This window comes from Vicugna pacos, chromosome 15, assembly GCF_048564905.1.
Source record: "Vicugna pacos chromosome 15, VicPac4, whole genome shotgun sequence".
In the NCBI taxonomy this organism is placed as follows: domain Eukaryota; kingdom Metazoa; phylum Chordata; class Mammalia; order Artiodactyla; family Camelidae; genus Vicugna; species Vicugna pacos.
This window is the reverse complement of record NC_133001.1, coordinates 51,367,951-51,392,819: the sequence shown is the minus strand read 5'-3', so window position 1 is coordinate 51,392,819 and position 24,869 is coordinate 51,367,951. Positions and strand designations below refer to the sequence as shown.

General features: G+C 39.4%; 1 protein-coding gene across 1 annotated transcript in view; it reads right to left on the bottom strand.

The window, feature by feature from the left end:
- NBAS (NBAS subunit of NRZ tethering complex) overlaps positions 1 to 24,869 on the bottom strand; it is a 276,510-nt gene that overhangs the window by 217,931 nt on the left and 33,710 nt on the right. The window contains exons 10-11 of the mRNA XM_072938186.1: positions 12,761 to 12,899; positions 7,936 to 8,004 (exon numbers count right to left, since the gene is read on the bottom strand). Coding sequence (XP_072794287.1) covers positions 7,936 to 8,004; positions 12,761 to 12,899 — 208 coding nt within the window. The remainder of the gene's footprint in view (positions 1 to 7,935; positions 8,005 to 12,760; positions 12,900 to 24,869) is intronic.

Below are 24,869 nucleotides of genomic sequence, written 5' to 3'. Positions count from 1 at the left end.
TCAGGTGGGACTAGGATATTGTATGCCCTCTTAGAAGGTTCATAAGCTTTCCAGTTAGCCAAAACCCCAACTCTCTCTACAATGACCCCAACATCAAGGCCAAAAGCTGCAGAGCTGAAAACTAAACACGACTATAATGAAGAACCAGAATTTACAACGGCCTCAATTCACCGTATCTACCTGGCCTCTGTAAACAGTAGAGCTTAAGCCCACAGGTCTATGGTGACGAGGCACGTTAGCCGTCAAAAACAAACAGAGCCATTTCAGGAAGTGAGGAACAGTGTCGGACGAGTGGACGGGTTAAGACGACGAGCACCCTGTAATCTTACCAAGGACTAAACTCACTTTAACTGGACAGAGCAGCTCTGTCCCAGAATGCCGTAATAAGCGTGAGAAAGACGAAAACACAAATGCCCGCAAAGGAGGAGCAATAAAAGCAAAAGCACTTTTATCTCTGCGATGCAGACAGGGAACGAGTGGAAGATGAAGGACCGGGCATCTTTCTTTCACGACTCTGAAATCAGTTAGCTCTGTGGTTTTGTAAGACAGGCCTCTGAAGCACAGACGCTTATTAACTGAAAGAACTCTCCATCCACCCTTCGGGGTTTATAGAGGAAGAAAGTGAAGACCTGAAGAGCTAAGACACGTGCCCAAGATCAGAACCTGAGCCAGATGCAGTCTTTGCACCCACTCCATGTCACCGGGCCGCACCACAATTCCTGCCCTCACCTGGGCCACCGCCCTCCTAGTAGTCACCAGCACGCTCCTCAGAAGAACTTATGATCAAGTATATTTATTGTTTCATCAGCTGAATAATTAGGCATGTGTGATCTCTACAGTAACTTGCAGGTATTACAAATGCTCCTAAACAAGTCGATGAAAAGTGCTTTGAAAGCAAGTAGGAAGTTTATGAATCCCTTTAACAAAAAAAAAAAACCAAAAACTGTACACTAAGTAACATGATTAATTTAATAGCATTATGACCAGGGAAATAATGACTAAATATGCTAAATTCCCTTTTGTTTTCATCCCTCCCTTCCTTCCAATCTCCCTATACACTTAAGCAATAAATATATCCACTAAAATGTTACCACTTCTTCTACCTCTTGATCCCTAGTTTCACTTGATACTGTGACATCCATATTGCAATCTCACCATTCCTTTCCATAGCATTTTGTTGTAGAAATTTGTACTCAACTACACAAAAGTAGAAATCAAAATATAATAAATATCCATGGGCCCAACCAATCATCTTAAACAAAAATTAACATTTCAAACTTGTTTTCAAATATCATTCCCCAATTACCACAGTGCCCTCAGGGATTTTTGTCCCTAGAGTATTTTAAAGCAAATCCAAGATGTTAAATGCACACACGTCAAGTACACAGTTCTTTCAAGTCCCAAGTTACCTGCTTAACTTTCATGTATATGCACAATAGGACGATACAGTGATTAATAGCAACTAAATTGTAGCCAGTCAATGATAGAAAAGTCACCTATGCTACTAGAAACACAGTGTTTTCCCTCTGAAATATAAATTCTGCTTTCTATTTGTAGAAACATTTCTGAGTGTCTATAGCATGCAGGGTATTTCTCGCCCAGAAAATAATGTATTATCCTGACAGTAACTGTGACACACGATATAAAGCCAGAGTTAGAAAATCCATGCTAAATACTGTGAGCAGAGTCTGCAGTATTTAAAGTCTGAATGCCTGATATTTGGCAAGGAAGAGAATTCAAGAGCATGTGTTTTGGAAATAGAAGGAAATGGCTTTTCAATCAACTGCACATCACAATAAAAGTAAACCTCAAACATTCAAACCATAATTTCTCATACTGCATTAAGATTTCTCAGTTAAGTGGATAACAATCCTGTTCCCTTCTCTTCAATTTGAATTAAGCCGTTGTAAAGGCAATAAAATTTAGGTGGAGCTGTAATTTTCAGCTGTAATTGGTTAAGATATGTCTGTGAATTTCCTTAACATTCATCAACTATAAATGCCATGTTCATCTTAATCATCATTTCAGTAGCTGGAATGTTGGTCAAGAATATCTATCTTGGCAGTGAAAAGCTGGAAAGCTTTTCCTCCAAGATCAAGAGAAAGACAAGGGTGCCCACTCTTACCACTTTTATCCAACATAGTATAGAAAGTCCTAACCAGAGCACTTAGGCACTGGATAGCCACATGCAAAAGAATGAAAAGTGGACCCCTAAATTACACTATATACCAAAAAAAAAAAAAAATCAACTCTAAACGACTTAAACGTAAGACCTGAAATTGTAAAACTACTAGAGAAAATATGGAGTCAGGTAAGTTTCTTGACATTGATCTTGGCAATGATTTTTTTTTGGGGGGGGGGATTTGACACCAAAGCAAAGGCAACAAAAGCAAAAACAAGTGAGACTATATCAAACTAAAAAGCATCTACACAGAAAAGGAAACTATCAACAAAATGAAAAGGTAGCCTATGGAATAGAAGAAAATATTTGTAAACCACATATCCAATAAGGGGTTAACATCCAAAATATACAAGGAAATCATACAACTCAATAGTAAAAGACAACTAACCCAATTAAAAAATGGGCAAAGGATCTAAATAGGCATTTTTCCAAAGACACACAAATGGCCAACAGGTACATGGAAAGTTGCTCACCATCACTTATCATCAGGGAAATACAAATCAAAAACACAATGATATATCACCTCACAACTGTTAGGATGGCTATTATGAAAAAGACCAAGATAACAAACGCCGGCGAGAACACAGAGAAAAGAGAACCCTGTGCACTGCTGGTAAGAAGGCAAACAGGTACAGCCACTATGGAAAACAGTATGGAGGGTCTTCAAGAAATTATAAATTGAACTACCACATGATCTAGCAACCCCACTTCTGGATATATACCCAAAGGAAATGAAACCATTACCGTAAAGAGATACCTGCACTCCCATGTTCACTGCAGGATTACTCACAATAGCCAAGCTACAGAAAACCACCTAAGTGGTTCATCCAGCAGACGAATGAAGAAAATGTGACATACATACAAACACTCACAATGGAATATTACTCAGTCTTTAACAAGAAAGAAATCATGTCATTTGCAACAACATGAACAAATCTGGAGGGCATTTTGCTAAGTGAAATAAGCCAGATCCTGAAAGACAAATACTGCATGGTAATCACTTATAGGTAGAATCTTTAAAAAAAAAATTAAAAAATCGTAAAAACAGAGATGAAAAAAGTGGTTGCATTTACCAGGGGCTGGGGGGGCGAAGGAAACAGGGAGAAGTTGGTGAAAAGGTACAAACGCTATTACAGGATGAATAAAGTCTGAGGATCTAATACATAACATGGTGACTACGGTTGACAATACTGCATTGTATCACTGCAATTTGTTGAAAATAGGACTTAAATGTTCTCACACATACTCACAGACACAAAAAGTAAATATGTGAGGTGATGCATATATTAATGAACTTAATGGAGGAAAATCCTTTCACAATGTATGCCTACATATATCAAATTATCACATTGTACACTTCAACCTTCATTTATTAATTATACCTCAATAAAGGTGAGGAAAAAAAAAAACAGTGAATATCACTGACCACCCACTTCAGTTTATCCCATGAGGTTTTAACTTCACCCAAAGGTAGCCTAGCTAGATGGTTACTTGGTAAGTTTGTAACACTGGGTAGACAGCAGGGTTAGAGGCAGAGGACTTACAAGGGCCTTCTTGCACAGTCAACCATCTGCTTACATGAGTACTGCATTTATGGCCCTTTTAATTAACCCCACCATCAGCTCTCTTCCCATCTCAAATCTCTTCCCAAAACTTTTCCAAAGATAATTTCCTCTGACTTCCTTGCATCCTAATGTAGCAATGTGATACTAAGAAAATACTACTAAGATGAATAATGTGAACATTATTTTAATTTCCACTTCCATTTCTCATTTATATTGAATTCCCAGCTCACTTGTCCATCTGATCTTGTGTCAACTGCAAACACTAATTAAAGCCTTCTACTTCTGGCAGCAATACAGAGAGTAGGAACTGTACCTTCTCTCAAACACTGCAATAAAACTTTTCAATTGTCCTTTCTAAGAGAGAGGTTTTTTTTAATGTTAAATATCAGACCTTTATACTGAGATTAGTTTAAATTGCCTCCCTTTTTTCAACTGTCTATCATCTATATAGAACAATTAAAAATGAATGATTTCCAATTTCATTATACCTTTCAAATGTACAAGTTATATTAAAATGAAAGTACTGAATTCTAGTGCCCACATTCAAAATGTTCTAAATTATTACACACACTTAAAGAAAAAAAAACCTCAGCTCAATAAAAGGTGAATCTGTAAGCACTGCTCTTTCAACACTCAAAAATTATTTATCGAATATTATACAAGCAATAATACATAATAATGTTTTACACTCTGGAGAACCTGCAGTGAACAAAACAAACAAGTCCCTGCCCTCAAGGAGCTCAGCTGACATTCTAACCCACTGTACTTTTGAAGTCTGACCCCAAAAAATAAACAGAACTCTGTTTTCAAGTCAAAAGAAAGTCATCCTCAAAAGCCTGGTTAACAACCTAAGGGGGGAAGAAACTGAAAGTACGCAGGAAAGAAAAAAGCCTTTGGAAAAAAAGTTTTCCAAACCAATAAACTTTAAAAAAAACAATTATTTCTTAACTATGAAGCTTTAGTTTATTAAAAATGTGATATTGCCATGGGAATAAATATGTACACCAATTAAACACAAAAGAGAGCAGAGAAACAGAACTATAATACCCCCTCTGTAAATGTCTGTACTGACAGAGGGGGCATTATAGAATTAATTGGGAATGAATACAGCATTGAATAAATGATGCTAGCCATACAGAGAATATTAAATTAGATTCCAACTAAACTTTGGCCACAAAAACAAATTCAATATGAAAACTTACAGGTGAAAGCCAAACCATGAAACTTTAAGAAAACATAGGAGAACACCTTTACAACGTCAGGGGGTGGAAGAACTTCTTAAGACCTCAAAAGCCCAAGACATAAGGGTAAAAATTTAAACTTAAGCTTTCTGGTGACAAAAGAAGCCCAAAAGAAAACAAGTAATTTTGATCATTAATATTCTTTGAGAGATAAATTATGCCAGACAACCAGCAGTTGATTATTTCAAATCATGTAAATCTGGGGTATACTAAACCACAATTTAAATAGGACCCATAATTTAACTATTAGCTCTATAATTATGTGTACAAAGAAAGTAACAGATCAGAACAGCAGCCACCACTATCATTTATCGGGGCCTGCAAAGTGACAATCACTGCCTTAGCTATTTTAATAATATATATTCCCTCTAATATCGTCCAATCAAGTCTTGCTACTTTATAGTCTGACAAGTGACTAGAAGAAAATGAACTAAATATTAACCACATGGTCACTATATGGGAAAGCAGATCTTGTTTAAAAAGTAGCAGTAGTTAAGAGCCAACACATTTTCAAAGAGAAATGCAATTGCTGCCAAACTTGAGTCAGAAACATCATTCTTTCTGAGATGATAAGTAATTTTTAACCTGGGCTACTTTTAAGTACAACATATCTTGGCCTCTGTTTCTTCAATTGTCCAACTAAAGGTTTAGATAAGAACCAACAAGAGACAGTGAATAAACAGCACTGGATCATGAGTCAACTCAAGACCAAACCCATCTCTGACACTAGCTAGGTAGGTGAGTTTGGGTAAGCCATTTGTCTTGAGGCTTTAATGTCTTCATCAATAAAAGAGGCATTATGATGCCATGAACGCAAACTTCCTGTGAGAGCATGTAAAAGAACTGTTAAGCTAGGGAGTGTTCACAACAATATGCAATTCTTAAATAAGCTCCATGAGGCCTTTCAGCTCTAAAATTATGCTGAAAATCTATCCCCCTTAATTACTTCTGGGCTGGGAACCACTGAGTTCAAATAAGATACTCATATAACATTCAGATATTGACTGAAAGGCACTGATTTTAGAGTACTAATTTCATAAAGTCTTTTTTAAAAGTCCAAACAGTTAAGGATTCTGGTACAAGATGTCACAAAGAAAGACCAAAATATATGGAAATTAGTTGCTTGCTTCTTCCTCCTTGGGTTCAATCACAGAGGATACTGATGAAAATAAGAAAGAGCTGAGTTCCACACAAAAGAATAATCAATAGCAGGAGTCAAAGTTACGTCAATCCGGAGTTCCCAGGAGGTAAGGAAGAGAAGATGGTCATTTTATACTGAGTGAACAGTTACGTCTGCCTATTAACATACCAAATCAACTCATCAACGAAACACTTCAGTATGTGTGAGATATGGTACAAAGGAGAGTCATGTATATCAACCCTCAAACAATTCTTGTTCTAAACGTGCTACAACTATGTTGGTCCAAATAAAATAAATATGAAACAGAATAATAAGAGTCCACGGACCCCACCCCCAGCAGAGTGGAGAGTTCTGCGGTGTTCTCCAACACACGCCGCTCCTGGGCTGGCGCTGCCCAGCCTCTCCCTGCCTGCCTGCGGAGCACGCCCTCACTTCCAAATCAAGTTATCACCTCCAGAGTTAAATGGTCCCTCTCTGCACCTCAAGGGCACTTCATATTACATTACAGAAGAGGTTATAAAATGTGTAACAGGGTCCTGTTTTACGGCTGCTTCCACATCCGCCTCCCCCACTACACTGAGGGCTCCCTGAGGAGGTGCACTGTATTTCACTCGTCTGTTTACTCTCAGCTCTGCCGCCATGGCTAGCTCAACTTAAGTGCTTGCTGACTGACTAAAAGAATAAATAACTGTGGAAGTGCCACATAATTGCTTAATTACTGTCAAAAGAATTTTAAAAATTAAACCCTTAAAAAAATTTTAAAGACAGAATTATTATTTAGATAGAATTAAAGAGAAAGGGAAAAAGGTCCAGGGAGAAAAACTAAATAATGCTCTCGCCCGCTGATATGGTAACAGAGAAACCAACAGACACAACACGGTCAATCAGAAACAACAAAGTACATGGCAGGGGCCAGGTCACCTAGTCCTGCATATGTCTCTTCATCTGCTAAATGAAGACAAACTCTATGAAATAACAGAAGAGAATGCTAACTGGAAAACAGTGCAGACATACAAGGGATTAAAATGAAAATGACTTTCTAGACATAAAGAGTAGTGTTACTGTTCAATTCTACAGGTACAATGCCAAACCAACCCAGAAGACGTGAACTAGTTGAGGTCAATGACAGAGAAATAACTAGAACTCAGAATTTTAAATACATTAAATACAAATGCAGCAAGAAAATGCTCATTATATTTCTTGAAATTTCTGTATTTCTTACAATCTCCCCTGGTTTAATAAAGAAATTGAACAAACAGGAAAATTAGGCTGAGTCCCCCCAAAACAGGGAGGAATATGGATTGAAGAGGCCAGCTACCAAGACTCTTGTGGCAGCCGTGCAGAGAGAGTGAACAGAAACAGGGTCAACACGGCTCATTTCCTCCTGCAACATCAGTAATCTCAGATTTAGGGAAGAATCTTTTTTTTATTTTACAACAATCAAAAGGAATATGCTATGGACAAGGACATAAAATTCCCAAAAAAAAGATAAAGTAAGAAACTTCAAAGATTTATAATGCTTCCAGGAGACTTCTTCGGGCTAAATCCCCAGACACAAGGGGACTAGGTTTATTCTTTTTTTTTTTTAATTTTCTTTATTGAGATAAGAATGATATATATGGCAAAATACACAAATCTTCAATGAAACGCTCCATGAATTCTTATTAATGCATATACCCACAAAGTACATAGTTAAGAGCAAAATCAGATGAAAATCTGTAACATTCAAGGTTCATTCAACTTTGCCCTTAAAGGGACTCTGGTGAAAATGTTTGAGAAGCACAAAGTTAAGCCAATTTGTATTACCTGTTCTTGTCCCTGGCGACTGTAAAACTTGACACTTAACATCCTTAATAATCCCAGTGTCTTCGGTACCTACAAAATAAATACACATTATACAAAAAAAAAAATCAATGGAATGCATTCTCATTGTATAAAGACCTTTTATCATGAAATGAAAAGTACAGCAAAGCTAGTATTTTAAGAAATGGTTAAGAAAATCATCAATAAGTATCAGAAATTCATCAATAAGTATCAGAAATCTTGGTGAGACTCTGTTTTTGTTTTGGGAAAAAAAAATCCTTCAAATGACAAGTCTTCACAAAATTTACCCACAATCAAATGTTTTCAAAATACATACAAAACAAGTCGAGTACAATCTATGCAAATTAGAACCTGTTGCTGAGTGGCTCTTCTCAGATGTGGCTATGCCAGGTTCCCGTTTTATCCTAGCATCTCTACGGAAAAGGCCAACACTCCCAACAGAAATTCACTCATGAAAAAATTGCTCCTACACTTAAACACCAGGAAAAAAATATTTAGAAACAGTTTTTGAAATAATATAGCACAAGACTATTTGTCTCTAGATTTAAGAAATATACTTATAAGGGCAAATACACTTACCAAAGCAAAAATTATACTTATAATTTTTTAGAAATGGAAAGTAAGTATTTAAAAGTAAGTATTGTTAAAGTTCTTAAACTTGGAACACTAGTACGTTGCTGGTGAGAATATAAAACGGTACAGCCACTGTGGAAAACCGTCCGGTGGTTGCTCAGAAAGTTAAACAGAATTATCAAATAAACCAACAATTCCCTTCTAGGCATACACCCAAAAGAACTGAAAACAAAATGACCAGCACTGATAAAGAATAAAACCAACCTGTCAAGATTAAAAAAAAAAAAAAAGAAGAACTGAAAATGGGTGTTCAAATACTTGTACAATTGTTCACAGCAACACTATTCATAATAGCCAGAAAGTAGAAGCAACTCAAATGTCTTCAGGAAGAATGGATAAATAAAATGCAGTGTACTCATACAATGGAATATTATTCAGTCGTAAAAGGGAATGAAGTACTGATGCATGCTACAATTTGGATGAACTTCAAAAATATTATGCTAAATGAAACAGGCCAGATATGAAATTGTATTGCATGATTCCATTTTTATGAAATTTTCAGAATAGGCAAATCCATAGGAACAGAAAGCGGACTAGCATTGCCAGGAGCTCAGGGGAGAGGACAACAGAGAGTGACTGTTTTGGCATTTCCCCTTGGGGTGAAGAAAATGTCTTGGACCTAGATAGTGGTGATGGTTGCATAACATCGTGAATGTACTAAACGCCGCTGAATTGTACACTTGAAAATGGGTAATAGTCAGTTTTATGTTACTTGAATTTTATTTTAATTTAAAAAGAAAAGGCAAAGTGGAGGTCATTCTTTCGCTGAAGTTAAAAATGTTCCTACCAGAACTTCCGAATAGCTGAAGACATTACTGATGGCCTAGCTCCACATTTTCTCCAAAAACAAGAAAATACAAGAAGGAAAAATACATCTACAAGAAAATTCACACCCTCAGCTTAGCCTGAAGATAGAAGCTTCAAAAAATTGTAAGCAGAAAGAGAAAAACCACCAAAACCCAGTGTCTCATCTCCACTGCTCTTGCCAGCCCCCATGTTCGCACCCACCCTGACCCAGACCTACAACAAGGCTTGGTGGTGAGCAAAAGTGGACTGAAAAAAATCCTGCAGGGACCAGGAGACAGATGTGGCAAGCTAGCAAAGGGGTTCAAGGTCTACCTAAAACCACTGCCAAAAATTACAGTCCAAGAAAACCTTTCAAGAAGGAAAAAAGACCTGAATCTATATATTGAAAGAGTGGGTATATTAACCTTTAAAAATCACTCCAAGAAATATCCTAGGAAAGCAATTAGAATTCAAAGATAAAGAAAATCCTTACAGCCTCCAAACAAAATGGCCAAAAAACATACAAAGGGCAGGTAATCTGACTTACATCAACTCTTCAAATTCTACATCTGAAGCAAAGCAATGATAGAATAGTGTTGTTTTTGTTTTGGTTTTTTGGGGGTTTTTGGTTTGTTTTGTTTTGGTTTTTTTTACAGTTCAATGAAAGAATGGATAAACCAAAGATTTTATATCCAGATAATTCTTCCTTTAAATATCCAAGCTATGGGGAAAACAATTCCTAACATTCAAGAATTTAAGACACTCTTCATCAATGAGCCCTTCTCAAAATATCTATTAAAGGATAATTTCATCCAACCAAGAACTGACTGGGAAAACTTCAACAAAAGTGAGGGTGACCATTTCAAAATATATAAATGAACAACTGTGACTAAAGAAACATGAAGATTAGAGTTGAAACTAATGTATAAAAATTGTATGTTTTGGCAAAATAGAGATAACACAATTAAAAAGGGGCAGAGAAAGGAGAGGAAAAGGGGAAAATAAAATCAACGGATTTTTGTATAAGCACTTGGTAGGAATTAAAGAATACCAATAAACTGATCAACTGCTAAAACACTGGAGGGCCCTGATAACACCAGTTAAGACGGTTTCAGTGAAACGGTGGAGATAAAGCCCCATTCAGGCGAATTCAAGGAGAGAATGGAAAAAAGAGGAGTTAGATCAGGTACAGATGACTCTTGAACATGTTGAAGAAAAGGAAAGAAAGGGTGGTAGCAGGGTTTAGGAGGCTCTAAATCCTCCAAAACTGAAGAGTTTTTACAATAGGGGAAATGAACGCATGCTGTATGTTGATACACCTAAGAGACAGCAAGATTAAGGATTTGGAAAAACATCCTTCAAACATCAAAAGTGTGAGGTCTAGTGGACAATGGAGGAGCTGGCCTCAGCTGGGGCAAAATGCAGTTCATCCGCAATAACGAGAAAAAAGATACGGCATCTAGGTGCAGGTGTAGGCAGGTGGTGAGATCGTATGAGAATATTCTGACTACTTCTGTCTTCTCATGGAATCAGCATTTCTCGAAGAAACAGGACTTCAAAAAGCCTGTGTTCTTTCTACAACAATATTCTATATTAAAAAGGCAGCAGAAGCAATAACAGAAAAGTCAGTTTTGTTCATTTTTACATGTTATTTCCCTAAAATTTTCATCTTAAAAATAAAAACAATAATAATTAACACCGTAGAACATTTTATTGTTTATCAAGTGCCTTCACATATGTTGTCAAGAGCCTAGTATGCCAGTGGGAAGCGATGATCCAGAATCCCAATCCCAGGCATCTGCCTCCTGAGTCCAGGCTCCTTCCGTCCTCCCGGGTACTGAACGCTAACCTGGCACCTGCCGGAGCTTACTGCCCTCATCTGTGGACACGGCTGCATCCTCTGGTACAGTAAGCCCCTTGAGGGCTGCTACCTTTTTGTTCCGGATTCCTGGAGCTGTGATCTGATGCTGAAGAAATAAATGAACAGATAAAACTATCTCATTTGGATGACACTGACATTCATTTGGAACTTTGGTCAATGCATATATTGAATTTTGCATGGTCTCTTTTTACAGCCTAGCAGCCTTATGAGAGACAAGAACATATGTGTCAGCAGCATTGTTTTCGGTCAATGTCCATCCACCTCAACACAACGGCGACCTTTAACAAACACGAAGTTCCATGAGAACAGTACCTGCCACCTGACAAGAGAACCAGTCCTCTCAACCTCCAAGTTACTTCAGGGTAGGGGAAGGCTATGCAGAATGACTGTAAGTTTAGCTGCAAGATGCATTTAAAAGGCACTCACATAATTAAAACACACTTGCCGCATTTCAAGAAGTTTATCATACAGCAGAGCCTTCGATTTGTAATTCATTATTTCCCCCCACTCAGTCTGTCAGTGCACAAGCAATTTTCTTTTGAGAGACTCCAATACCGAAGCTTCAGGCCAGAGAAGGAAGGGGAGTACACAGCAGAGCAGATTCCAATACTTCAGTAAGGAGCGAAGTGAAAGCACAGAGGATTCAAAGACGCCAAGGTGCAACAAGGTTTCACAGAACATGACAGTCCTCAGTGCCTTTCCCTGTCCCGGCCCCTCTGTCACAAATACCCTTGGCTCCGCTGCACTGAAATGGCCCTTCACAGCCTGCCTACTTTCTCTCGCCTTAAGTCCTCCACACTCACCTGTTTTTCCTTTTTTCCCTCAACCTTTCATTTTGACAAATTTCATAGCTACTGAAAAGCTGAAATGATTACACAATGAAACACCAGTATACCTTCCACCTGAGTTCACCGTTCACCACACTGGCTTTACCTGTGTATGTATGTATATTCTACATGACTATTAAGGCACAAAGGAGCGCCTGGTCTGTCTAAAACAGAAGCTCAGTCACAGGATGAATACACAAATGTCTGGACAAATAATCGCTCCCAACCAGGAACAAAATGGAAGCACCAAGGCAGTCGGGAACTTGAGCAGGGGCACTTCTGATCCCCCGCCAGCTGGAGGCCCAGCTAAACGTCACGGCCCTCATCATCATCCTGACAACACCTACTTCAAAGGTCACTGAGACATCACTGAGCATAAAGCACTCAGAATAGCTGGACTTAATCAATGTGAATGTCTAAACAGGCAAATGCAAGTAACAAGACTACTGTTAGGTTATTTGCTTTTCTGATATCTGCAAATATTGTTGCCAAAAATGAAACCCAAGTTAAATAAAACATGCTTGAGATAAATCTGATGTTTCAAAGAAGTCCTAAAATTGCACTTGCATTAAGTCACTCTCCTCATTCAAGGCAAACTGTTTCCTTCTCCGTGTCTCACGAAGGGCTGGTCTGTCTACAAAACCCACAAGCCAAGTGACACAGCATCACTAATACTTACTGCAGGGACCCTGTCTCCGCCATTAGTGACCTGCTTATAATAAGGCGATCCTGAAAGAACTCTCCAGGCTGAAAGTCCACAGCTAGCAGCTTTTGATATGCCCACTTCAGCAGTTTCACATCCACCAACCAATAAAAGTCTAAAAAGGGGAAAGATAAAAAGAATCGACAAATTACAAACATGAACAAGACAGCATCAAAACAAAGAGAGCAGAAACAGGCGTCTTCACAAGGAAAACTGAAACAAAGGTATGATGGACCAATCCTAGAAGGTTAAGTATTTAAGAGGAAACAAACAACAGAAAACCAGATGCTTTTTCAACTAGAATTTCACCTTCACTAACACAGAGGTCAGGTGTAAAACATCCCAACACCTGACGCCCAGATGGGAACTTAGAAACGAGAGAAACTATTTTAAGGTTGGCTGCTGAGTATCTAAGAAACTTTATCCATGTCAATAAACTTTGACAAACAGAAGTGTCACCTCACACAGACACCTATGTGTTCACTACAGCAGCACATCAGAGGCAAGGAGGATACAATTCCAGATGTTGGGAAGCAATGACAGCTGGGAACGCAGCAGCTGGACAGAACTGAACAGAAATACCACTGCGATCAGACTGGGCAGTAGCTCAGTGGCACATGACGACCGGTTCACTTTTCTGTTTGTTCCACTTCTTCAGCACTTAGAGGCCAGTTACCAACAGGGCTAACAGCCTAACAGGTCCTGTAAGTTAAAAGACTACGTGACCACACACGAACTAAGCTGATTCAGAATGGAACCCAACAGTTATGAGTTTTAAAGTTACGTTCAGTCAATCTGGCAGGGAACCGTCTAACAGACATCACAGTCACCTAAAAGAGAAAAAAGTTTGAAAGTAAAACTTGGTATTACAGGAAACACCTGTTGTTCCCAGTTACACTAAGGCAATAGAGAAATGGGAGAAGCTACACATTTTTCAATATCTCAGTAAAAAAAAAAGAAAAAAGCCCCTCCCCGATGCTTGGGAAAGCCCCTGCTGCCTGAGAGAGAAAGACTTAGGACAGAGGTCTCCTCGGTCGCGTCCACACAATCTGCCCCCAGCACGAACCCAAATGACAGAAAACAACATCAAGCTCCCTTGCCAGCACAATGTACATAATGCCTGCCAACACCAGGCCCCCACGGTGTCAACAAAAGGATGCACTTCATCACATGACAAATTAGTATTTACCTTTTTCAATACCATGGTCATAGATCAATCAGAACTTTACAAATTTTTAGCCTCCACATAAAAATTTTAGTTTCTGTGCAGAAATTGAAAGGTAAAGGAAAATGACACTTCATGACACTATTTAGAGCTGGCACATCAAAAGACTGACTCGGTTTTCTGGTGATGTTAGCCAATAACTCTTCAATGTTACATAATTAAAGTAGCTCATGACGGGGCACCATGAGCTCCCAACACTGCCCTTCAGGACCTTTGCAGAAGGGTATGCCCACAGGCAGTCCAAAAGGGCTCGGCACGTTTGTGCAAAATGCAACACCTGCCCTCTGCTAACACTGCTTACCTCGTGGGGAAGGCAGAATAATGGCTCTCCAAAAATACCCATGTCCTGATCCCTAGAACTTGTGACCACGTTATATTCCATGGATTTAAGGTTGTTAATCAAACGACCTTAAAACAGGGAGATTATCCTGGATTATCCGGGTGGCTCAAAGAACCACCAGGGTCATTAAAAGTGGAGGAGGGAAGCATGAATGTCAGTATCAGAGCCCTGTGATGTGAGAAAGGCCTGCCCAGTGACGCTGCCTTTGAAGACAGAAGGGGCCATGAGCCAGGGAAGCTGGGCTGCTCTAGAAGCTGGAAACAGCAAGAAAACACTGTCCCCCGGGGCCTCCAGAAAGGACGCACCTGCTGACACCTTGATTTGAGCTCAGTGAGACCCATTCCGGACTTCTCACCTCGAGAACTTCAAGATAACAAACTTGTTTTAAGCCACTGAATTGGTGGTAATCTGTCAGAGCAACCACAGAAAGCTAACACACACTGTGTTCCTTTCCCAGCCCCGGATTTCAGACGACCTGCCAGACTAATTCCACCAACTGCTCATCTGACCAACTTTCTAACATCCTTTTTTTTCCCCAGTTTTATTGGATATAACTGACAACAGCACTGTCTAAGTTAAGGTTTCCAGCATAATAATCTCTTCTTCTATACAGTTTGTTTTTGAGGCATAAATGACCCACTATGCGGTTCCTGTTCCAAACTAGGCTACCAATAAAAAACCGACAATAATTTTTAAAAACCGGATGTCTACATATACTCTCGGTCATAAAACTTTCCAAACGGCATAAAATCTTTCTAGGTTTAGCCAGAGAGCTTAGGCCAGTTCACAGTCTCAAAAGTCATTAAGTATACTTCAATTAAAAAAAAATCATAGATAAACAACAAGGACCTACTGTAGAGCACAGGGAACTATATTCAAATCTTGTAAGAATCTATAATGGAAAAGAATCTGAAAAAGAATATATGTAAGTATAAATGAATCACCTTACTGTACACCCGAAACTAACAGCACTGCACATCAACCATACCTGAATTTTAAAAATTTTTATATACCAAAAAAATTCATAAAATATTGTAACTGTGCTTTATTCACAAACACAACTTGAACCTTCACTCAAAGCCTTTTTCCTACTGCTTTTATATACCGTCTAACAAGTTTTCATCACAGCAGATCAGAAACAATGAACTTTGAGAAGATGGCTTGAAGCAACCCGCTGGGCTATTTCCACCCTAGGCCAGTCCTCAAAGCTAACACAGAATTAATCCTGTTCACCAGGGCAAAAGAGATCTGAGCCCAAAGTCAAGCTAGCAGGACAAGTGTTACTTGCCTATAGCAATAATTCTGTTCAAATGATTCTTTTACTCTAAAATAATTTCTCCCAAAAAAGTCTATCTAACACAAGATAAAATCATATTATTCCTCTGGCTCTAACTACCAGTTTAAAGAAAATACAGTTGAAAAGAGAAAAACAGTTCAAACAATACAACAAAGATGCCATCTAAACAATGGGAAATCGAAAAAAATCTAGACAATAGGAAACTACAGAATCAATGATATGGCTTCCTCAGAACACACAACGTGTTCTCTCTCTCTCTCTCCTCCTCCCCTCTCCATCCCTCTGAGTAAAAGATGGAGAAAGGAGGAGAGAATGGAGTACAGATCAACCAGTTAAGAGGGAACACAGTCTGGAAACTTGAAGATACTGATAAATTATTATTAGTGATGTTCATATATGATAACGGTCTCATGTTTATGTTTTTTCAGAGTCCTTATTTTTTAGAAATACACGCTGAGATATTCAGATGAAATTACATGCTGTCCAGGATTTGCTTCACAAAACTCTGGGCACAGGAGGGGAGGAACAGCTGAGGCTGGAGATGAAATGAGCTTGGCCGTGAGCTGACTGTCAACCGAAAGGCAGGCACGGGGGAGTCAGTGTACTCTTCTGTGAACATGTTTCAGATGTTCCATAAGGAACTTTTTATTCAAAAGTCAATTTGTTTGGAAAAATCCCTCTGAATAAACAGAAACAAAACAACTAATTTTGAATATCTACATTTCTGAATTTAGTCACAGCATTTTCTCAAATAGAAAACATGTGATTCTCATAAAACATATCTTTAAAAATCAGAAGCCTATCGTTATAATAAAAACAAAACACTGCTGGAGAATTCAACAAATCCCTAAAAGGCCAGGATACAGCAGATTCCTAATAAGCGAAATAATTTTCCTCTACTCAGTGTGCAACACTGAGCATATGTAACCATATCTATATTTATAGCAACCACGTAATTCTTTCTCAAGGATTTGAGCATTACTAGTTAATCTGCACGACTATGTCATAGAGAGGACAGATGTCATTATCTAATTTTCAGATTAAAAAATATATGTATAAAACTTTACATTGCCTGATTACTGAAGAAGAGCTAATTGAGAGTTCAGATTCTTCTTATCTCCTGGCCTTGATCCCAGAAGACACTTCCTCCCTGTGAAGTCTAAGAAACACGGCCACACATAGATCAAACTGGCTACGACAAGATAAGCTCCATTAAAAATAAAAGAGATTCAGTAACTGCTTCTAAAACAGCCTTTCCTCCATCCATGCCAGACTGAGGAGTAAGTGGACAAGAGGCAGACTGATGGAACTCATCACGTGCTGTTCCCACCAGACGGTATGGCAGCTTCAGGACAGGGATGCCCCAGCGACAAGGACGCCCGTGTGTTCACCGAGACAAGCAGACCTGTGTGCGTTCGTGTGTTTACAGGGAGGGGAACTGAGATGACTTCATCAGCGTGTTCACAAAACAGGTAACCAGCAGCTACTGTGTGCCAGGCAAACACGCAGGCACTGAGTAGACGGAGATGAACAAGGTATTCTCTCGGCATTCAAAAGGCTTGCTCTCTGAGGGCACATGGAAAGGAAGACCAGACCAGAGCCCAGGAGTAAATGGTTCAGAAGGAAAACAACCACAGCTGGAGACGACAACCCCGCCCACGTCCACCGAAGGGTCGTCTCTGTTGTACACGCCAAGGGGCGTCAGCCCCAATTCAAGATGTTAACTGGGTCCACCACTTTATTGTTTTACACGACTCAGTGCTGACTGGGGCTCATCTACAAGTGATTAAGGGGGAAAAAGCAGCTTAGCAGTGATGCCTGGCCTAGTAAATAAACCTTCTCCATCACGATCACAGTGTTAGAAGTAGGCTTCCCAGGCAACCCCAGCCAGAGTGAAGTGAAACCATGCAACTGAGATGCAAACAGTCAATGGGAAAGAGTGCAGTCTGAGGCCCAGCACAGGATACACAACAAATGCTCTCTGAGCGACTGAGTGAATTTAAATCTCCAACTTTCCCCTCAGGTAGCACGGAGAGAAAGGTGCCACAGACACCACCTTCCCCTTGCCCGCCCTCATTCTCACTAGGTTTCAGCAGTAAGACGTGAGAAGATGAGGCAAGGAGAAGGGAGGGAATCAGGGATGAGGAGTCACCAACTGACAAAGAGGGCACCCGGCCGTGCTAAGGGGGGAATCTGGAAAAAAGAAGCATCAGGGTGAGAATTTCAAAATGTTCCTGAAAGACATTAAGAGTTATAAATAAAGACAGAGATACCACGGTTTTTGACAGACTCTCAATAACATGAAGAAGCCAATTCTTCTTGATTAATATATGAACTGAATGAAATTTCAAACAAAATCCCAACAGAACTTCTTATGGGACGGAACACACTGATGTGACAGAACTAAACAAATACGAAGTTCACACGCAAGGGCAGAGCTCTACAAAGGTCCAACTCAACTCACACTTGATAAAGGATAATCTATTCCTTTATGATTTGTGCTTTGTGCATCTTGACCTGTTAAAAACTTTCCTACCTCACTGTCAAGACATTTTCCTTCAAATTTGACCATGTTAAAATCTAAAACTTCTATTTGTGAAGTAAAAAATCATACACCAGGAGACATTATTTATAACATATAAAAACTAACAGAGCATACAGTTTAGCAGACAGAATCTATAAAGATCTCCTACAACCAGTCCAAAAGAAAAATGGACAAAGAATAAGCCAGCCACAAAATGAAAAACACAAAAGCCAGTAATACAGATTAAAGCAACACAGATTTATACCAACCACCCTCCAGAAAGTTTAAGGACACAGTAACTCTTATAAAGTACTAGTGAGACTGGAGCCATCATTTTAGAGAATCAAATGACAACATCTAACAAATGCACACCCGTAACAACCCCCCAAATTCTGTTCAAAGAAAACTCTAGGGAAATTCTTGCACAGGTATATTTATCTCTTGGTAAATGCAGCACTATTTATAACGCAGAAAAATTAAAATATTTTAAATATTTAAAAGGGACAGATAAATAAATTCAATAAATTGTTCAGGGAAACGTATACAGTGTAGAGAGAACGAATATAAAAACACACATTGGAAAGTCACCAAAATCATGTGAACAGGTGCCTCTAGAAAGGGGAAGTGAGATAAAGGGATGGAAGCAGGAAATTTTGTTTGTACTATGGTCTCTCTCTTATTTACATGTTTGCATGTATCTACACACACACAAACACACACCCCCTTAAGTGAAAAACGACAACCTTAATGTTTGTTAATAATGAGTAGTAGGCACTTAGGTGTTATGTCATTCCCGATACTCTTCTCTCTTTTTTTAACTTAAGGAGGAACGTCAAGATACAGTATCCCTGGTCTGTGAGTCTATTTCCGGTTTGTATACAGCTCACAGACAGACAGAAAACAAACCGCAGTTACCCAAGGGAAAAGGAGCCAGGAGGGATAAATTAGGAGTTTGGGATTAACATATACACACTACTGTATATAAAACAGACAAACAGCAAGTACCTACTGTGTAGCACAGGGAACTATATTCAATATCTTGTAATAACCTATAATGGAAAAGAATCTGAAAAAAAACATATATATATGTATATGTATAACTGAATCACTCTGCTATACACCTGAAACTAACACAACATTGTAAATCAACTATACTTCAATAAAAATGTTTAAAAGATATAGTATCCCAAATTATGTACATAAATTTGTCCACTTAATGAAGTCCAGGAGAAAAATTCGGTGAATTGGTTTCATCTTTTAGCATCAACCCACAAGTCTAGTGAAATACTGAAAATGAAATTAGCGTATCATTTGCTTTGCGACATTTTGAAGGTGTTTGTAAGTTAATAGTTACATCTAGAGCATTCTGTGATTTACTACTGAAAGGACTGTTAGATTTTTGCAAAAATTAAGACCACAAACAGACAATACTGTAGAAAATAATTTTTAAAATCAATGTTATTTTATGCTGCAGCAAGTTCCTCCACCCAGAACTTTTACACACAGTGGTAACCATAACCTTAAATACACAGAGCATTGGCCTCTTAACTACTTACTTTCAGAATCACATTTTGAGGCAAGTAATTGTTTTTAAATTATTCTACAAAGATATAAAGCAATACAGAATTTCTAGTGTACAAATTAAATTCTGAAAACTAAAGCATATGATGTGTAGGAATTAAAATTTAACTTCTCCTTAACAAAAACACAAAAGAGAGAACGAGAAAGAGATCAACTTTCTCAATGATCTTCAACCTCAGAATTGTGTGGAAAAGAAGAGAACCGTGGGCCTAGGAGTCAGGGGTACCAGGGTCACGTACCTCTGCAACAAAGTAACCACGTATTATTAGTTTCCTTCACCATCAATATTTATAAACGTAAAGTTCGCTAAGCAGTGAGGAAATGTATGAGGCAGCTCAAAAGCCTACTTACTAAACCACGTCTCATTCTCAGATTCACCCGCAGGGTCGTGGCAAGCCCTCCCAGGGCATCAGTACCGACCACGGTGCGAGGCTGGGGGGCACGCGCTCTGTCCCTCCCTCCTTTCTCAGATAGCCGTGGACACACACTCAGGCATGGGAATGATGATGGCACCGTCCACTCCAGGGGAAAGGACAAGCCAGCACAGACCACTCCTGCAGGGACCTCCTCAGTGACCCTCGAGTTAGGTACAGAAACAGCCTAAGGGATAAATTAACTGCATGGAGGAAGAGGTCAAGGAAGGCTTCAAAGGGTAACATGAGAGAAGGGTTTATTCTTTAAACAACTTCCCAGAAGGAGAGAGGGATCAGGTAAAGAGCCTTCTCGGCCAAGGGGACAGGATGTACCAGAGCACCGAGATGAGTCTGTAAGTGGTGCGCTGGGAGAATGACAGAAGACGCACTTTAGTGCTCTCAGCCTATAAAAGGCAAGCAGGAACAGCAGGACGGAAAGTTCGAAGGGGTCCTTAACAACACAAAATGGTTTATCATGCTCACTTCCCAGCCACATATCACTATACACCTTCTACACTGTAAGTTATTGCCTCCGTCACTAAATGCTAAGCCACCTGGACACAGAGACTGTCTGTACCCTTCACAGCACTGACCACAGCTGTTTCAACCCACAACCATCTAGCTGCGCACTATGTGCGAAGAACTACAGGGACACGAAGATAAATAAGACACAGTCCTTGTCCTTGGTTTAACCTCTCCCGCTTCAATTTCCCCCCCTGAGAAATGAAGGGGCTGAGCCAAATGATGGATGAAACTCTTTTCCAGCTCTGACTCTCAAAGAGTCTAAAACTCAAAGCAGGATGGACATATCAGACAATAAACATAAACTGTAAGTGATGGAGCCAAAAAACAAAAGGAGTAAATTAAATGAGCGAGAGTAAAAGCTGAGGCCAGAGCAGAACAAGGGGCAATCGGAAGGGGGTGGTCAGGCCCGTGTGAGGAAAGCAAGAGAGAGACACAAGGTGTACCCCCCACATCACCTCCACACACACACGATCCTGACGTGCTGGGAGGCCAAACGTAACACTACAAACTGATTCCAAGAAGAATTATAAGTAGTTTATTAAGAAGCGTCTTCAATCTAGTAAATGTTGGAAGAATCTGCCATCTAGTGGCATAAAACTCCTTAAAGCCAAGGAAAGAAATTTGAAACAATAGAGCAAGAAACTCTTACAGGTGACCTGCTCAATGAACGACCAAATGGGCTTGTGGCATACAACCAGCAAGGAAAGAAAAAGAAAAAAAGAAAGAAAGAAAAACGACATGCCCTGAAATTAAAAGTGCTTCAGACCACGCCTAGCAAAATGAGGGCTCAAAAGCTGTTACCTACTACTTCACGACCTTCTCTTGGGATCACAGAAATGTTCCCAATTTTAATTCATTTTAATTTGATCTTAAACATTCTTTACTATAAAAAGCTTACTAGTTCAACACTGAAATTTCTGTTAATCTTGGATTTCTTGGATGTCTTTGCCCCTCGTGCCACCCTCAATCCACAGCTGAAGCCAACAATCATCTAAAATCCTAATTCCCACCCAATCATTAGGATGGACAGGCCGCTTCTCTGCAAAAGCACAATGTAATATTAGTGTGTTCAGCATCCATCTATCTGGTCCATGCCATGTCCACTTTGAATCCTGATTTCAGAACTGTCCAGGTTCTAAAACCAAATTCTCACCTTCTATTTCAATACCAGCAGGTTGAGTTTTGAAGTCTTGCTCAAATTTGTTCTCAGGAAAACAAGTCCTCTCTTTGAAGCCTAGCCCCCCTCTACTGAATGCTGCTAACTGCGGCCTGCCAGGCCTCTCTGACAAGGGGTCTTTCTGCAATGCCTGCTACCGAACCCCCTGGCACAATTCTGCTCTGTTCAATGCCACTTAGTAGTCTGTACCAGACGTCCCGAGCAGCTTGGTAAAACAGCCACGGACTGTCTGCGCCCAGGGCAGTGCCAGCCAAGTGTGGTCAGGGAAGAACGCCTTGGCTTGAGGTCACACAGCTAACAAGTAGCATGGGTCTCCTGCCTCCTAATCTAGCACATTAGCTTCACAAATATGTTTAGTTTTCTATTTGTTTATAAGACACAATGAAGCAGCATTCCTTCATTCCCACAAAGTAAGCTAACGGTGCCTTGATGGTCTGTTTTCAGCTCTCTACTCCCCAGAGAGGACCCCAACAGTGAGCATCACTCCCAAGTGCAAGAAGAAATTCAGCCTGGCCCAAGTTACTGCTTAAAAGTGCATTTCCATCAATCTTTGCAGAGGGATTGTGGAGCCGTTCTTAAAACCAGGGGGAAAACACCTTCCACAAAATACCTTGCTTAAGATTAATGAAATTCACTGACATACAAAGTTATCATAACGGTTAACTGCAATCAGAACACTCAGAGAATGAGAGACGAAGAGAGACTGGTTGATTAAGCTGCTGAACAGATTTAAAACTATACAAAGGTCTCAAAGGCCCATTTAAATATAACTGTAACATAATGAGAATTAGCCCCTCCTATCAAAGAACTGTCAATCATAGGGGTGATGGATGGGTCACAGCTGATTTACAAATAATTTAACTTTTTTCAATGCTAGGCCAAAAAAGGTCAAACTAATAAAGCACTATTTTCGACTTAAAAGACAGCCAGCTGGAGGCTGCCAAGGACCAAGATACTCCTGAGTCGCAGTACCTGTAACATATCTGGATGAAAACAGATCACAGGGCACAGCCAAGATTTCCACCTCCCTGCCTCCCCACCTCCCCAGAAATAAATGCCTATGAAGCCAAAAAAAAAAAAAAGATTAATCTGTGAAGCTCAGCAAGTCTTTTCCTTCACACCTAAGGACTGTCACCTCCACCGAGACAATGCAGCTTCTCCACAGACAACAGCACCCCTTCCTTTCTCTTCAAAACACCAACCTGAACTTATGGAAGGAAGAATTTCTCACACTGGAGGAATGAGAATTTGAAAGGCAAAATGGAAAGCTCCTTAATATGTTGCTCTATTACTGACATTCATACTTCCCAGGGACAAGGCCACACATTAATCTCTCAGATGTCAGTGTCCCCTACATTATCCAAGGCAAGTGCAGGCTCGCCCTGAAGCGGGAGATAATCAACATTATAAGATCATGACTGTACTACACACTCCTTTTCTAGGAGCAATCCTTCACAAAATTATTAATCTCACCTAGCTAGGGTTTATGAAAAATTTCCCAGTGCAATTTATGCCCAACTGCTCCTCCAGCTGTCACTATAGTGTGTCTTTTTACACATCAATGCCCTGATTCTCAAAGAATATATATGACCTTAGGAACCTGAGAGAAAGATGCGCAATTTGATGGCACTGTAACGGCTGTAAAGGTCCACTGATTAGCTTCCGAAAGCATTTCATAGATCTATATTTGGAACTTACACTCTATGAGAGAACAAAATTTACCCGTGCCCTTGGGTAAACCTTTAATGTAGAGAACTATGAACACTATCTTCTCCACAAGATCAAGTTTAAACATTTGTGGGACGAACCAAATTTCCCTAGACAAGGGTGACGTATTACAGAGACTGTGGTCCCTCCCCATTCTCTACTGCACCCCTTCCTTTCTACGCCCTCTTCTACTGTTTTCCTCACATTTTGTGCCAGTGAAGTTATCATCATGTCCTCAGAGCTCATTTACACAATAAACATTTTTGATCCCCCCACTAAGTACTTGCTATTTATTCATAATACTCCCTTTAACCCACGAGTGTAAAGGACCCATGTATTTAAAATGCTTAGAGTTTAGGGGAAATGAGAAACCCACACGAGATGACCTAATCGGGATACACAGAGCACAGCCCTTTAACACTTGAGCATGCTATTACTTACAGGTATTCCTCAGTGTCCCCTAAAATTAAAACAGCTTTCTAAAGACGATCTCCAATTCCACCTTCTGAGCCTTCCCCAGAATAGCAGAAATCCCCACCAGTGCACGCTTAGGAGAACGCAGTAACCACCTACTCTTCAGCCAGTTCACTCCCACCTAGCTTGCCAGTAAGTAGCTGAGTTGACACCCTAGCTTATTAGTCCTTGCAAATGTTGTCTCAAGTTCTTTCTGTAGGATCTGTATTTGGCCTAAAACATAGTTGACTAAAAGGAAAAAAAAACCTAATCATCCAAATGTTTGGGCTCTTGCTTTGTACAACCATGACATATATTATTAATCAAACCTGGTTCTTCCCCATTGACTCTATGAAACATGGGTATCTTTATTAACACAAAGATAAAAGTATGCAAATGAATGCCTGCTTAAAAGATCTTTCTTTTTCTTTCTTATTCATTCCTTTATTTACTACACTTTTACTGAGGGCGATTTATAGTCCATGAAACTCAAAGCCATGAGACATCTTTAAGGGTAATGGAAATATTCTAAAACTGATTATAGTACTGGTTGCACAACTCTATTTATTTACTAAAATCATTGAATTTTACACTTAAAATTAGTATCAAAGAATCATCAAGGATTCTGAGAATGGATGGCTTCTGAAAAAGAGGCCAAGAAAGGAGACATGTTTTCAAACTTTAGTCTCTGCTGAGATGTAATTGAGGATCTAGAAAGAATTACCTTCAAACACTAATTATCTGTGTATTTTATCAAGGAATTTTTGGAGATTCCCAGTTGAAAAGTCAGATTTTGTTTATAGAAATTTACAGTAAAATTAGAATTAAAATCTCAAAAGAAAG